Below are 13,630 nucleotides of genomic sequence, written 5' to 3' on the forward strand. Positions count from 1 at the left end.
TCAGCTAGGGGGCTGACTTCGACAGCAGACACTGAACTTTCCATTTAAAATAGAGGACTCCTAAAGACCCGCTTGTTTAACAACAAAACTGACAATACTTACGTGTTACTTTCCCATCTCTCATCTCAACTATTTTTGCCTTCCACATTGGTGTTTGCTTTTATATTGGCAGTGGCTTGGAGTTGCCATCAATTACATATGAGTGTTAAAATGTGTACGTAGTTGTCAGGAGGCAACTAGGTGGGGCAATGCATAGATCCTGAATCCAGCACTAGACATGGATTAGCTGTACAGCCTGGGTCAGTCACTTAACCTTTGTTTTTACAGTACCTAACACACGGTAGGTGCTATGCATATATATATATATATTTTTTTCTAACTATTATTATTGTTACTATTATTAATGTTGTTATAATGTATTGGCCAATTGGTTACCAGCAGTGAAATATTTCAAGGCCACCTGAATCATTGGCCAACAGTTGACACTTCTAGCCTTACTGGAAACTTTAATCTGCCACAAATTCAAGAGAAGTCATTTCATTCTGAATCTTGTTTATATACTGACCTTACTGGGCATTGCTTGTTGTACAGTATTTGTCTTGTAAGGGAAAGTGGTGCCTCAAATCAGGATCCAAGTTCTGTGAATGTGTTTACCTTTGTGGAGTTGCTAAGAACAAAGGCAGAACATGTCAGGACTTGCTGTGGTATTTAGGATGGAGCTTTCCAAAACAGCTAGCAGGGCACCTGTTGCGTGGAGTAACAGTAACAGAAAAAAAGGCCTAGATGCCAATCTTATTTCCTGTTGGAGCTTTATCCATTCCATAATCTTTGTTTTGGTAGTTAAAACTTATCATTGAGATACAGAGTTTGATGTATGCATAATTGTTTTTTTCCTAATTTTAATAACATTATCCCTAATCTTTCTAATTTAGTTTTCACTGTAGTGAAAATCACTCAAGTTATCAAAATCAGTCTTTGTTTTCCTTAATGGAATACTTCACAAAATCCCATTAACAGCAAGCAAACAAAAATGAATAATTTTCATGCATCAACAAATATTTTGATTTTGAAAACATAAGATGAGCCTTTTTATATATCCTTTTCCCATTCTCTGGACAAACAGAAATCAATCTTTAATCTTCACTCCTCTTTTTCTGAACATAAAACTCTCAATATGCCCTTTTCCTTATATCAAAAAACATTGTATTTTTGAATAATGTAAATTTCTTTTTCCCAGATGTTTTTACATTTATAAATGTGTCCATACATTTCCTAAGTCACAGGCCAGCAATATATTTAGCCCCAAGGGAAAGCAAAATGTAGGGGAAAGGGAAAGAGTGAAGAGAAAAAGAAACCCACAGCATGCGATGTAGAAAAATCAGGACTGTTCTTGCCTTGAATGTTATTTGGTGTAGGGGTCAGGCTCTCGCCTCTATCCTAAAGCTTTATGACAATGTCTGGCCTTATATTGTAATGTCATGTTCCTAACCTATTGAAATTCTATAAAGTTTCCTCACATGTTGGTTGAAGGCCAACATGACAACAATTAGGTCTGTCTCAAAATCTAGGATTAGCTGGAGCTGTTCAAATGAATTAATCAATTTTTATTCTCTCAGGCATCAAACATGAGTATGCAGCAGATGTTATCATTTTTGCTTAATTCCCCATTAAACATAGGGATGCATCATATGCATAAATAGTGCCATTTTTGATAATGGGGAATTTTCATTTAGGCCAAGTACAGTTTATTAGATTTATGCTGGCCAGAGTTTTTTCTTTTTTTCATGACATTTTTGAAATATGGGTAGTTTTTGAAGTATGAATTTGCATGAGACTATGAGTCAATTCTCTTTCTTGCTTTATAGACACATCCATACACATACAAAGACACCTGCTTGTATAAGTTTGCTTTAGTTTACAAATGTTTTTCTATTAAAAATGAAGGTGGAAAATTTGACTCCATATTAAAGGTCCAGCAACTCTTAAGTTTAGAATACTATTCCCATCTTTATAATGTAAATTAATATAATATGGGCATGACACAAGCATGGTAAGTTTATTGTTGAATTAAGAGTCCAGCAACCTCAGTCATCGGTCAGTTCTGAAACTCCAATAACTTAAAATATAGGACTTAGGGAATAAACCATTTTATAAGCAAATGAAATCTTTTACAGAAAACCCCATGCCATGCTATTGGCCATTGAACTCACACTGTCAGCTTGTTTAAACTTTTCTTTTGACTGAAAAAGAAAAATCATAGAGAAAGAGAGAGATTGATGCATGATTCATGTCTCTTTGTGCCATATCTGAATACTCAAATGTTAAAGGTGGTGGTGTACAGTAGTCAAGAGTTTAGCTTATAAACTAAGCCATAGTCATGGCCATCTTGAACATATGTTGTGGATCTGAAGCCAAGAAGGCTTTGTGCCTCCTTCTCATGAGTGACCTTGCCATGGGCAAGGCCTTCATTTCCTTATCAGAAAAACTGGAGTAGTAATTCCCATAGTGCCTGCCTCAGGACCTTGTTAGAAAGCTTAGGTGGGCTAATGGATGGAACAGCCTTGATATGTTGTAGAAATGCTCATGACTTCAGTGTGGCGCCCTTTTGGTTTACTGTCTCTTCTACTGGGGAAGAGTGCATACACATGTACTCGCCCCCCCCCCCCCCCCCCCCTACTTTTTTATGTTAGCAAAGAGCCACAGTGAAAACTTTATCTTAAAACTCCTCTCCTGAAATACTTATTACATAGAGACAATAAGACCTGTCTAACATATATATTTGTGTACACTTTTTACTTTTTTTCAGAACCTGGTAAAGAATCTTCCTGAGCAGAAAGAACTTAGTGCCTTAGCCCAACTAAAGAATGAATATGATGACCTCTGTGAGCCAGAACAATTTGGAGTTGTGGTATGTAATGGAGGGACTCATACATTCATTTTAGAGTTATTATTTGCTACAGTTACAAGAAAGGCATGTCAGTTGTTGGTTTAATTTTGTAATTACTCTTAAAGCTGTTTAGTTGGTGTTTTGTTGGCAAAGATACTGGAGTGGTTTGCCATTTCCTTTTCTAGCTTATTTTCCAGTTGAGGAAACTGAGGAAAAGAGTGAAATGACATGTCTTGTCAGTGTCTGAGCACAGATTTGAACTCAGGAAGAAGAGTGTTCCTGATTCCAAGCCCAGTATTCTGTCCACTGTGTTGCCAAGCTTCCCAGTTAGTATTAATGTGTGCTTTTTCAGTTGGACTGATTGTTATGACATTATTTTTTTCTCAGTAGCATTTTATTTTTCAAAATACATGTAAAGATAGTTTTCAGCATTCATTTTTGTAAGAGTTTGTGTTCCAAAGTTTTTCTCTTTCCCTCCTTTACTTCTCCCCTTGCCAAGACAGCTTGCATTCTGATACAAGTTATGTGTGTACAATCTTCTTAAATATATTTCCATATTTGTCATATTGTGCAAGAAAAATCAGACCAAAAAAGAAAAAAAAAAACATGGGAAAGAAAAAGCATATAAACAAACAAGCAAGGTGAAAATATTATGGTTTGATGCATAGTCTACATAGTTCTTTCTCTGGATGCACATGGCATTTTCAATCCCAAGTCTAATGGAATTGTCTTACATCACCACATTGCTGAGAAGAGCTAAGTCTGTCATAGTTGATCACCACATAATCTTGCTGTTACTGTATATAATGTTGTCCTGGTTCTGCTCACTTTTCTCAGCATCAGTTCATGTAAGTCTTTCAGGCTTTTCTGAAATTAGCCTGCTCATCATTTCTTATAGAATAGTAAAATTCCATTACAGTTGTATACTGTAACTTATTTGACCATTCCCCAATTGATGGGCATCTATTCACTTTCCAGTTCCTTGCCACTACAAAAAGAGTTACTATAAACATTTTTGCATGTGTGGGTCTTTTTCCTTCCTTTTTGATTTGATGGAGAGTATTTTTATCCTAAGTCCTTTGGAATTGTCTTGGATCATTGTATTGCTGAGAATAGCCAGATCATTCACAGTTGATCGTTGTACCACAAATGTACCTTTAAATAATTACTTATCCTAATCTGGGAGCAACCAAGAACCTGAATCACTTCCATTAAAAGTCCTCATGCTCCATGTCAGGGCTTTGGTAGCTCATCATAGAGCTAAGCAATTGACATCTTTTATGCTATTCTTCCACTCAAATTATTGTTTATTAGTCCTTTTCTTCAAAGGGGGGTCCTTTGACATAGAATTTTATATTTCCAAAATTTAGCTTTAGATTAAAATTTGAGAGAATTCTTGCAAAGCAGATTATGACCAACTCTTGTTTTTGGAGATGTAAAAAAGGGCTTATTGTATTTTAATAGTTTTGTTCACTTAAATAGGTGTAATAGATTGCATAATGCTAAGTGGCATAATAGTGCAGTGGAGCTGGAGTCAGAAAGACTTGAGTTCAAAAGTCATCCAATATACTTATTAGCTGTGTGACCCTGGGCAAGCTATTTGTTTGCCTCAGTTTCACTATCTATAAAATGAAGATTATACTGACACATACTTCTGAGGTTATAAGAATCAATGGGCATAATGTTTATAAAGCACTTTGCTTATCTTAAACAGATGTAGATATATATAAACTTATATAGACAAGTGTTATCACTTATTGTTATTATTTTTACCATCATTATTATTGTATATCCACTGTATATAGCTTTGAATGAACAATCCAGGTGCCCAGGGAAAGAATTCTTAGTTAAATTTCAATTTAATTTTGTTTTAGAATTAAGGAAAAAGTCAACCAAATTAATTAGGTATTAGATAGAAACACTTTAAGTGGCATTACATATCCAAGATCAAAACATATTACCTCTGGAATATTCTTCTGTGTGTGATGGTTATGTGTTTTCCATCAGGATATCATTCAGGGCTGTGGAAAACGTTTTTCATGAGTTTAGTTTTTCTTGGGAAAATTATTAGTTTTCTAAAGAAGTCATTCAGAAAGAATCTATTTGGTTTTATATTGAAGAAATGAAGTTAGAGACATAAAATAACAATAGAGCTTTAGAACGAAAAACAAAATGTAAAATTGAACAATTTTCTTGTTTATGTTCATAACCATAAATCTTTGCCTTTAAGTACATAAAGAGTAAGTTGACCATTTTTTTTCATTGCCCATCATCCTTTCACACCCACTTGTGGAAAGATCAAAGACATTATAAAGCAGTGTTTTCAGGCAATGAGTAATTTAATACACCACCATCTGAAATACTTAGAGAAGTTAGTGAAATACAACACATAGGAAGAAAATTACTGAGATAATTATTGTGTTCCCAAATTTCAGCTTTGTAGATTGATTGTGAGAAATGTTATAAATAATTCCAATTGATGTCTTCTTTGGCTGTCTCATTATGACCTTGAGACTATGCCAAGTGAATGTAAGTTCTATCAAATCCAACCCAGCTGGAAAGGCTTGGAGGGGATGGAATGTAACAGGAAACTGTTTTCCAAAGAAGTGACCTACTTAAATTTGGAAATGAGCATTCCTAAGAAGGGATTTAGGAAGCATTGCTAAATGAAGAGGTGTTCATTGCAGCTATTTCTGTTTTGGTCCATCATTCCTAGAGTTCAAGATTTTTCTATATCTTGCTTTGCTTATCTTTTGGCCATGTCTCCTAACTTTGTGTTATCTCTGTTTTGATGAAAACACACACACACACACACACACACACACACACGCACACACATGCACACACACACACACATACATATACTCACATTCTTGCATATATACATTTTTTTCAGGGCAGTTATAGAAATGATTGAAAAATATTTAACGGGAAAGCCCTAGGGTTAACATCCCATAGTCTTCCTCTGCAGATGTTTTTCTTGATTGATGTTGTACCTCTCTTCATACTCTTCATGTTTAGTTCTATACTGATCTAAAAGTGCTGCCATTGAGCCTATATTTCTTCATCTTTTTTTTTAAATAGTATTTTATTTTTCCCAATACATGAATAGATTATTTTCATCATTCTCCTTGGCAAAACATTGTGTTCCAAAATTTTCTCCCTCTGTCTACCCTTCCCTGAAATGGCAAGCAATCTGATATAGATTAAACATGTGCACTTCTTCTAAATATGGTTTTATATTCATCATGCTGCACAAGAAAAATCAGATTTATTGTGAAAAAAGTGAGGAAAAAATGGAACCAAACAGTAACAAAAAAGTGAAAATGTTATGCTTTTGATCCACATTCAGTCTTCATGGTTCTGTCTCTGGATGCTGATGGTACTTTTCTGTCTGAAGTCTCTTGGAATTGCCTCGAATCACCTCATCATTGTATAGAGCCACGTCCATCATAGTTGATCAGCACACGATCTTGTTACTATGTACAGTGTCCTTTTGGTTCTGCTCACTTCCCTGAAAACCAGATCATGTAAGTCTTTCCAGGCTTTTCTGATATCAGCCTGCTCTTCATTTCTTACAGAACAACAATATTCCATTACCTTCATGTACAATAATTTACTGAGCCATTTCCAGCTGAGGGGCATCCACTCAATTTCCAGATCCTTGCCATTACAAAAAGGGCCGCTACAAATGTTTTTGCCCATAGGAGTCTTTCCCCCTCTTTTATCTTCTTTTCTACAAGAATATTATGAGAGGCTTTATCAAGTGCTTTCCTACTGTGTCCCCAGCTACTAGCTTAGTTACCTTACTGAAGAAGACGTCCAGTGGATAGCATTATCTTTTAGCATAAAAATGTAGTTAAATTTTACTTTTACCTAGGACTCAGCATGATTCTTTTAAAGAAAATCATGTCATGTAATTGCATTAGCAACTGTATTTATAGTCTTTTTTTATAGGAAAAAGTTCACTAAGGGCAATCTGACTTGTGTTATTAGTAAGAATATGTTTCAGACACAAGTATGAGAGAAAATAAGATTTTAGAAATTGAGTTGAAGAGAAGTAGATTTCTTAGCATCAACACACTGGTGTTTTAATAATTTACCTTAATCACATAATCAGTATGCCCATCAGTTTTAATAAAGGTCAGTTAGATATTTAAAATTCATTAAGCAAAGGAATATATTGTAATTGGGTTATTCATTGAAACATCCAACTTGATATGTCTCCTATTTCTGAATGAAAATTGACATACATTTTCATAGCTTTAGCACAATTATATGTTAAATCAAACATTTGGATACTTTTGAAGCTTTATCTTCATTTCAAATGAAAATCACAATCGTCATTTCTAGTTGTGATAGGCACTTGGAAGCATATCTCTATGGGACTGGTGATACTACTATATTTGTATTGGAGTTGTCAGCATGTGCTTGGGCCACTGGTTCTCAAAGCCTGCTCTGAGGACTCCTGGGCATCTTTGATCCCCTTTAGGGATGTTAAAAGGTCAAAACTATTTTCACAGTAATTTTTTTGTAACCTACATAAACGAAAGCTCTCTGGAACCTCTTAAGTTCTTCAGAATATAAAGGGGAAAGGAGTTGTAAGAGTAAACATTTTGAGAACCAGTGTCTTAGACTTATGCTACAAGTAGTATTTAAGTTCATGAAAGTTTTTCCTGAAAACCTGATGACAATCATGGGAGGCCTGAAATCATGGCTTTCTCAGCCTTGTGGGATGGGCTCTGGGAGGCAATACTCATCCCTCTGGGGAAGCCTGGCCACACAGCGTGCCAATGGCTTGTCCTTGAACCGTTCCCTTTCAGAATCAGCTTTAGGACATCATTCCAATTGTACATATTTCCATCGCTTTAAGAAAAATCCACACACCTTGTCTGGAAAGGCTTGGGCAGTTTGAATCCCTAGCTGACCTGTGGCACGTTGAGTATCTGTAGCTGCAGTCCCAGCTACCTGGGCCTGATTCCTGCTGGCCCATTTTCTTTGTGTTTAACACCGTCTGGGGCAAGAAGGCCACTGCTGTTCCAGTTACATTTGGAGGCAACATTCCCAAGCTAAGTTACTGTACTCTCTGCTTCTTTAATAAAGATGAACTGAACGAAACTCATTCTATTAAAGATGGTGCAATCAGGTAAAAAGAAAATACTCATTTCCCCCCTACATCTGAGGACAAAAATTAGCTATATTTTAGTTAGCAAAATACTGTGTGGCTCCTACTGCCTGGCACAGTTCTGCACACAGTAAGTGCTAAAGTTGAACAGATCACTCATTTCCATACAGAATGCTGAGTTCTCTGGAATGATAGCAATGCAGTATTTTGCACATTGGCTTACTCACTGAATGAAGAAGTCACATTCTTTTCCTTTCCTTTCCCTTTCATTTCCCCTTCCCTTTTCTTTTCCTATTCCCCTTTCCATTTCCCTTTCCTTTTCCTTTTCCCTTTCCCTTTCCTTTTCCATGTATTGTATATTTTCTAATGTTATGTCTTTAGTATATCCATTTCTTTTACTTCTCATGTGTATGTGAGCCATATGTTCATCTTGAGAGGTACCTCAATTTTCTTTGGGGAAAAATCAATTGGCTTGATTTTTGGAGGAACAAATTGATTACATAAAGCACTCTGTATATTATAATTTTCCCAAGCAGGCTTTCATGTTCTTGTTCCCTTTATTTTTTCTCCTAATTCATGTGCCTATTTCTGTCAGTGGTACTGCCATTAACTCAGTCACCCTGGTTGTTATCTTTGCCTCCTTCTCCCTCACCACCCACATTCACAGCATTTTCAAATCTTGTTGATTATATCTTAGCAATACCTTTCACAGACCTCCAATCCTTTCTATTTTTAGTGCAACTGCCCTAATACAGGCCTGCCTTGCCACATTTATGGACTGTTTTAATCCAGTGACAAATTTGTATTAAGTAGCTGTGCTGCACAAATCCCTGTACTTTGGTACTGAGCCTATACGGAAGAAAAACAACGGAGTGCCTACCTCAGTGGAGCTTATGCTAAGTATCGTGCAAGGATGTGACATTTACGGAACTCGGTATCATATAGTGTGCTACCATTCCTCATGCATGGAAAGAACTCCCTCTTTACCTTTACTCTAGCCCTTTTACAAGGTTCAGCTTGTGCAACCCCCCTCACCCCCACCTCAGAAGGGAACAGAATTGTTCTGGTTCTCTCTAATTGTTAGCGATCCTCCCCCAATTATTTTCTATTTCTTTTGTATATGTAAGGCAAAATTGGCACCTGAATTGTAAATCCCCTCCCTACTTAGTCCCAATATTTTTATTAGGTGAGAATCATTCTACTGAGTCCATTGTAAGAATGAACTAAGTGTGAACAAGGCCTACACACTTCTATTGAATCAGTCAGTCAAAAGCATTCGTATAGTTGCAGTTTCCTTGGTTAATTTAGACATGCTCAGATATATCTCAATTTGCATTTGCTCAAATCCTGTTATCTTTTAATATTTTTCTTGATTCCTGTGTTTTCAGTTTTTTGTTTCTGCTCAGTTTTGATCTTTTCATTAGTATGTTTGAAAGTCCTCCATGTTATTAAAGTTCCATTTTTTTCCTTGTAAGATTATACTTAATTTTGCAGACTAAGTGGTTCATAGGTAGAAGTATAATAACTCTCAAGAGTCCTCTCTCAAGTTGTATTCACCTCCACAAATTGCCATCCCAAAGGGTAGATTGCTCTCAGGACTCTAGGGGGTAATAGTGTGGATGGCTACCCCTACTAGTATAGTTCATAAGCTCCTGCTCTTGTGTTTCCCATTTACAGTAAGTCAGTAGACTCAATTAGCTTTTATTAAAGACACATGCTCTATTGTATCTCATATTATGCCACAACTTTTTCCACCTTTCACCAGTTGATGGGTACCCCCTCAGTTTTCAAATCATTGCTACTGTAAAAAGTAGTACGAACCATTTCCTGTTTCCTCTTTATTTGATCTCTTTGGAAATATATGCCTAGAATTGGTGTTACTGGATCAAAAGGGTAATGCACATTTTAAGAACATTGAGGGAATAGTTTCAGATTACTTTCCAAAATGACTGAACCAGTTCACATCTTCACCAATATTATATTATTGTACTGATTTTCTCATAGCACAGCTGGCATTTTCCTTTTTTTGGTTAATTTTTGCCAATTTGAGCAATATGGCATTAGAACTTCAGAATTGTTTTTAATTTTCATTTTTCTAATTAGGGATTTAGAGAATTTTTATGTAGTTCTTAATAGTTTTGCTTTCCGCTTTTGAACTTTATATCCTCTGACCATTTGTCATCTGGGAGATATCTGTTATTCTTATCAAGTTGACTTATTTCCCTGTATATATTAGAAATGAGTCTTCCATCAGATATATTTCTAGTGGTTTTTCCCTATTTCTCTTCTAATATCTGCATTGCATTTGTTGGTGCTGAGCAATTTTCAATTTTATGTGTTCAAAATTGTTCATTTTACTTTTTCTAATTCTTTCTATCTTTTTTTGGTCATGAGTTCTTCCACTTGCTCTAGATTTGATGGATAATTTCTTCTTTACTCCTCTCATTAACTTACATTTACACTTTTTTATGCTTTAAGTCTTATAGTTATCTATAGCTTACCTTAGTATATACAGCATGACTTCATATCAAGCTCATTTATGCTGGAATTGCTTTTAGTTTTCCCAACAATTTTGAATTCACGTCCAAATATCCAGGATCTTTGGATTTATCAAAAACCAGACTACTGTATTCATTTGCTTCTATATATTGTGTACCTAATTTGTTCCACTGATGAACTTCTTTTTCTCACTAGTACCCAATTGTTTCTATGCTTTTCGATTTGAAACATATGTTGAGGTCTGGTACTGTTGTGCTTTGTTCCCTCCCCCTTTTTTTCAGTAATTTTTTAAAACTGATTTTGTATTTCATTAATCATAGTATCTAAATTTGGGGAAAATAATGTAATGCCTGTTTACGGTTTATTATTCTAAATCCTTCCTGCATATTTTTGGACCTAAATGAAATTTAGCATGGCGATATTTAATACATGTATGGATTCAGAGATCTCTTATAATAATTTTGTTTCCCCTCATAGGTCTAGAGCCCACAGTTTTCTAACTCTTGCTCTAAATATATTACAAGAAAGAAAAGGCCAGGGATCTCTCATTGCAGAAGTATTTATTGCTCTTTGATTTGTGCTAGGTAACAATTGAAAATAATTTCTATTTCCAATCTTGGGAAATTATTGAGCAAGTTATGGTAGGTTATTATGGTACCATAAAAATGAGAAATATAAAGAGTACAAGAAAATCTGAAAAGATCTATGTGCCACGATGAAAAGTGAGGTAAACAGTGTCAAAGAGAAGCAGGAATACATTCGATGTAAGCCGTCAAGACAGCAGACCCTTTTAAATGGGTGGTAGCATTTTGCTTCACTAGAAAGAGAACTGGGTTTGGAGTCAGAAAGCCTGCCTTGAAATTGTGCCTGCTACTTCCTCCCCATTTGATCTTGGGCAAGTCACTTAACATGTCTGTTTGCTTTTCTGTACAAAGAAGGAGTTGGACTAAGTGATGACTAACATCCCTTTTAGGAACAAATAAATGTCCATATTTGCAAAGTATATATAAAGTATCTATATTATTTTTCTTTTTTTTGGTATAAAATTACATTTGCCGATTTGAAATCAAAATGAAAATTGTTTATGTTTTTGAGTTTTAGCATGAAACTTTCATCCCTCTTTGCTTTTTACTAGCTCATTTATTAGCTTTTGACAAGAACATACAGGTCTACGTATAGGGAGGAAAGAGCACTGGCCTTAGAGAGGCTTGGCTGAAATGCCTCGGGAGGTCCCTTCCAGCTCCAAATAGATGGCCTTAAGCAAGACTGCATTCTACTAATGTGCTGTCTCTTTCTGTGTTGCTCTTCGTTATAGAGATCAGTCTGGTGTGTTCTTTAATGTTTGTTCCCTCTTTCTGCAAATGAATGTGATGCTTAGATTGCAGAGCAATATTCTCCAGCTGCATAGGTAGTGAAGTGTATAAGACTTAGATTATAAACAAAAGTACCTCCAACTCTTTGGGGAAATAACCCACTTGTAGCTGCTCTCACTGCAATTTTTTTAATATAGTGTAAATCAGCCCAAGAAATGAGAGCCCTTTGATGTGGTTTTGATAGACAAGTACCTCATAACACAAATAAATCCCTGCTATAATACAGTACCATGGTCAATGTCCCACAGCACTTGAAGGAATGAATTATGAAACAGAGAATGCCAGTCATCTCCTGGGCTGCAAGGGATGACAACTGAAAACAAACATATATTGCAGCATAGTGTTTGTTCTATTTACTTATATCACTTAAGTGTACTCAAGTGCTTTTTAATAATTCTGTACCTGGCTGGGGATGCATTATCTATACACCTTAGTTAGCCTAGCCCACTGCTGGACGCCCTAGTAACTTGTTTAATTGAATGGAATCAAAGCATTCTCTTAAGCTGGAAATGCTGTGCCTTGTTATGTTAGTTTCCTGCTGGAATGGAGTCATTGACTCTCTCTTGTCTGTAGGATTCCATACAGACTCCTCAGTTTGGCAGCTACAGCCCTTTAGAGAGTACTTCCAAGTGATCTTTCCAGGCAGATTCCACATCACTTTCCCTCAGGCACTTGATGCTCCAGACAGACTGGCCTATTTGATGTTCTCCATTTTTTACCTCTGTGCCTGTAACATTCTTTTGCATCACTTCACCCTCATGGAATCTCAGCTCCTTTCAAGGCTCAGCTCAGCTGTCATCTACTGCAAGAAGCTTCTTCTGATTTTTCCTGTGTAGTGTTTCTCTCCCCTCCTCCCCCCCTTACCTATCCTGCCCTTATTACTTGGCATTTATTTGGTATAGATTCTCTAATTCCTTTGATGTGTACATTAAGAGCCTACATGAAGGGATGAGTTTTATCCCCAGAAGTCTAGTATCAGGCTTGACACACAGTAGGTACTTAATAACGATGTGTTGAAGTGTGGAGCTAGGAATGGATGTTTGCATAATTATGCCATTTCATTTAAAATGCCCTCTAATGATTTCACAAATGTCATTTTTCTACATTATAATCTTGGGATTCTCACTAAAGCCATTTTAGAAAATTAGGTTCAGGATTGAAATGGCCATTTGATAGAAAAGAAAACTTAGACCCACAAGGTTAAGTGACTGCTCACGCTCTGGCCTTGACCCTCATGCTCCAGCTACCTTCTCCCTCCCCCTCTGTAGGCATCTTCTCCCACCAGTGAGTTTCTCACAGAATCTCCATTTTGAATGCCTCAGACTGGCCATGTTTCATTTTCCATGTTATAGCAGTAAGCTCCTCACTCCTCATGGCTATTTCCTTCTCATTTTTCAGTTCTGTATTGTATATTGTATTTTTTCATAAGAATATAAGCTCCTTGAAGGCAGGAGCTGCATGATATACCCAGTGGGGTGTCTACCAAGTGCCAGGAATTGTGCGCGGTACTTTTTTACCAATGTTGCCTTATTTGACAAGCATAGCACTGTATCCTTCTCATGGAAGAGCCTTAATAATTGACTGCCAACTAACTTAGCTAATGAGTGATAGAACCAGTCAGATATACTATGGAAAAGAATTCCCCACCTTTCCCCTGAGGTAAACTGCCTCTTGGGAACAGGCTTTGGACTTTCTCTTCATATTGGTCCCTGGGCAGATCTGTTAACCTGTCTGTATCCTCACAAC

General features: G+C 36.3%; 1 protein-coding gene across 4 annotated transcripts in view; it reads left to right on the forward strand.

The window, feature by feature from the left end:
* The window catches only part of DIAPH2 (diaphanous related formin 2), a 737,850-nt gene that overhangs the window by 382,849 nt on the left and 341,371 nt on the right, over positions 1-13,630 (forward strand). For all 4 annotated transcript variants that reach the window (XM_051967764.1, XM_051967765.1, XM_051967766.1 and 1 more), the window contains one exon: positions 2,807-2,908. In XM_051967764.1, coding sequence (XP_051823724.1) covers positions 2,807-2,908 — 102 coding nt within the window. The remainder of the gene's footprint in view (positions 1-2,806; positions 2,909-13,630) is intronic.

The sequence above is a fragment of the Antechinus flavipes genome, chromosome X (genome assembly GCF_016432865.1).
Source record: "Antechinus flavipes isolate AdamAnt ecotype Samford, QLD, Australia chromosome X, AdamAnt_v2, whole genome shotgun sequence".
NCBI classification, from domain to species: Eukaryota; Metazoa; Chordata; class Mammalia; order Dasyuromorphia; family Dasyuridae; genus Antechinus; species Antechinus flavipes.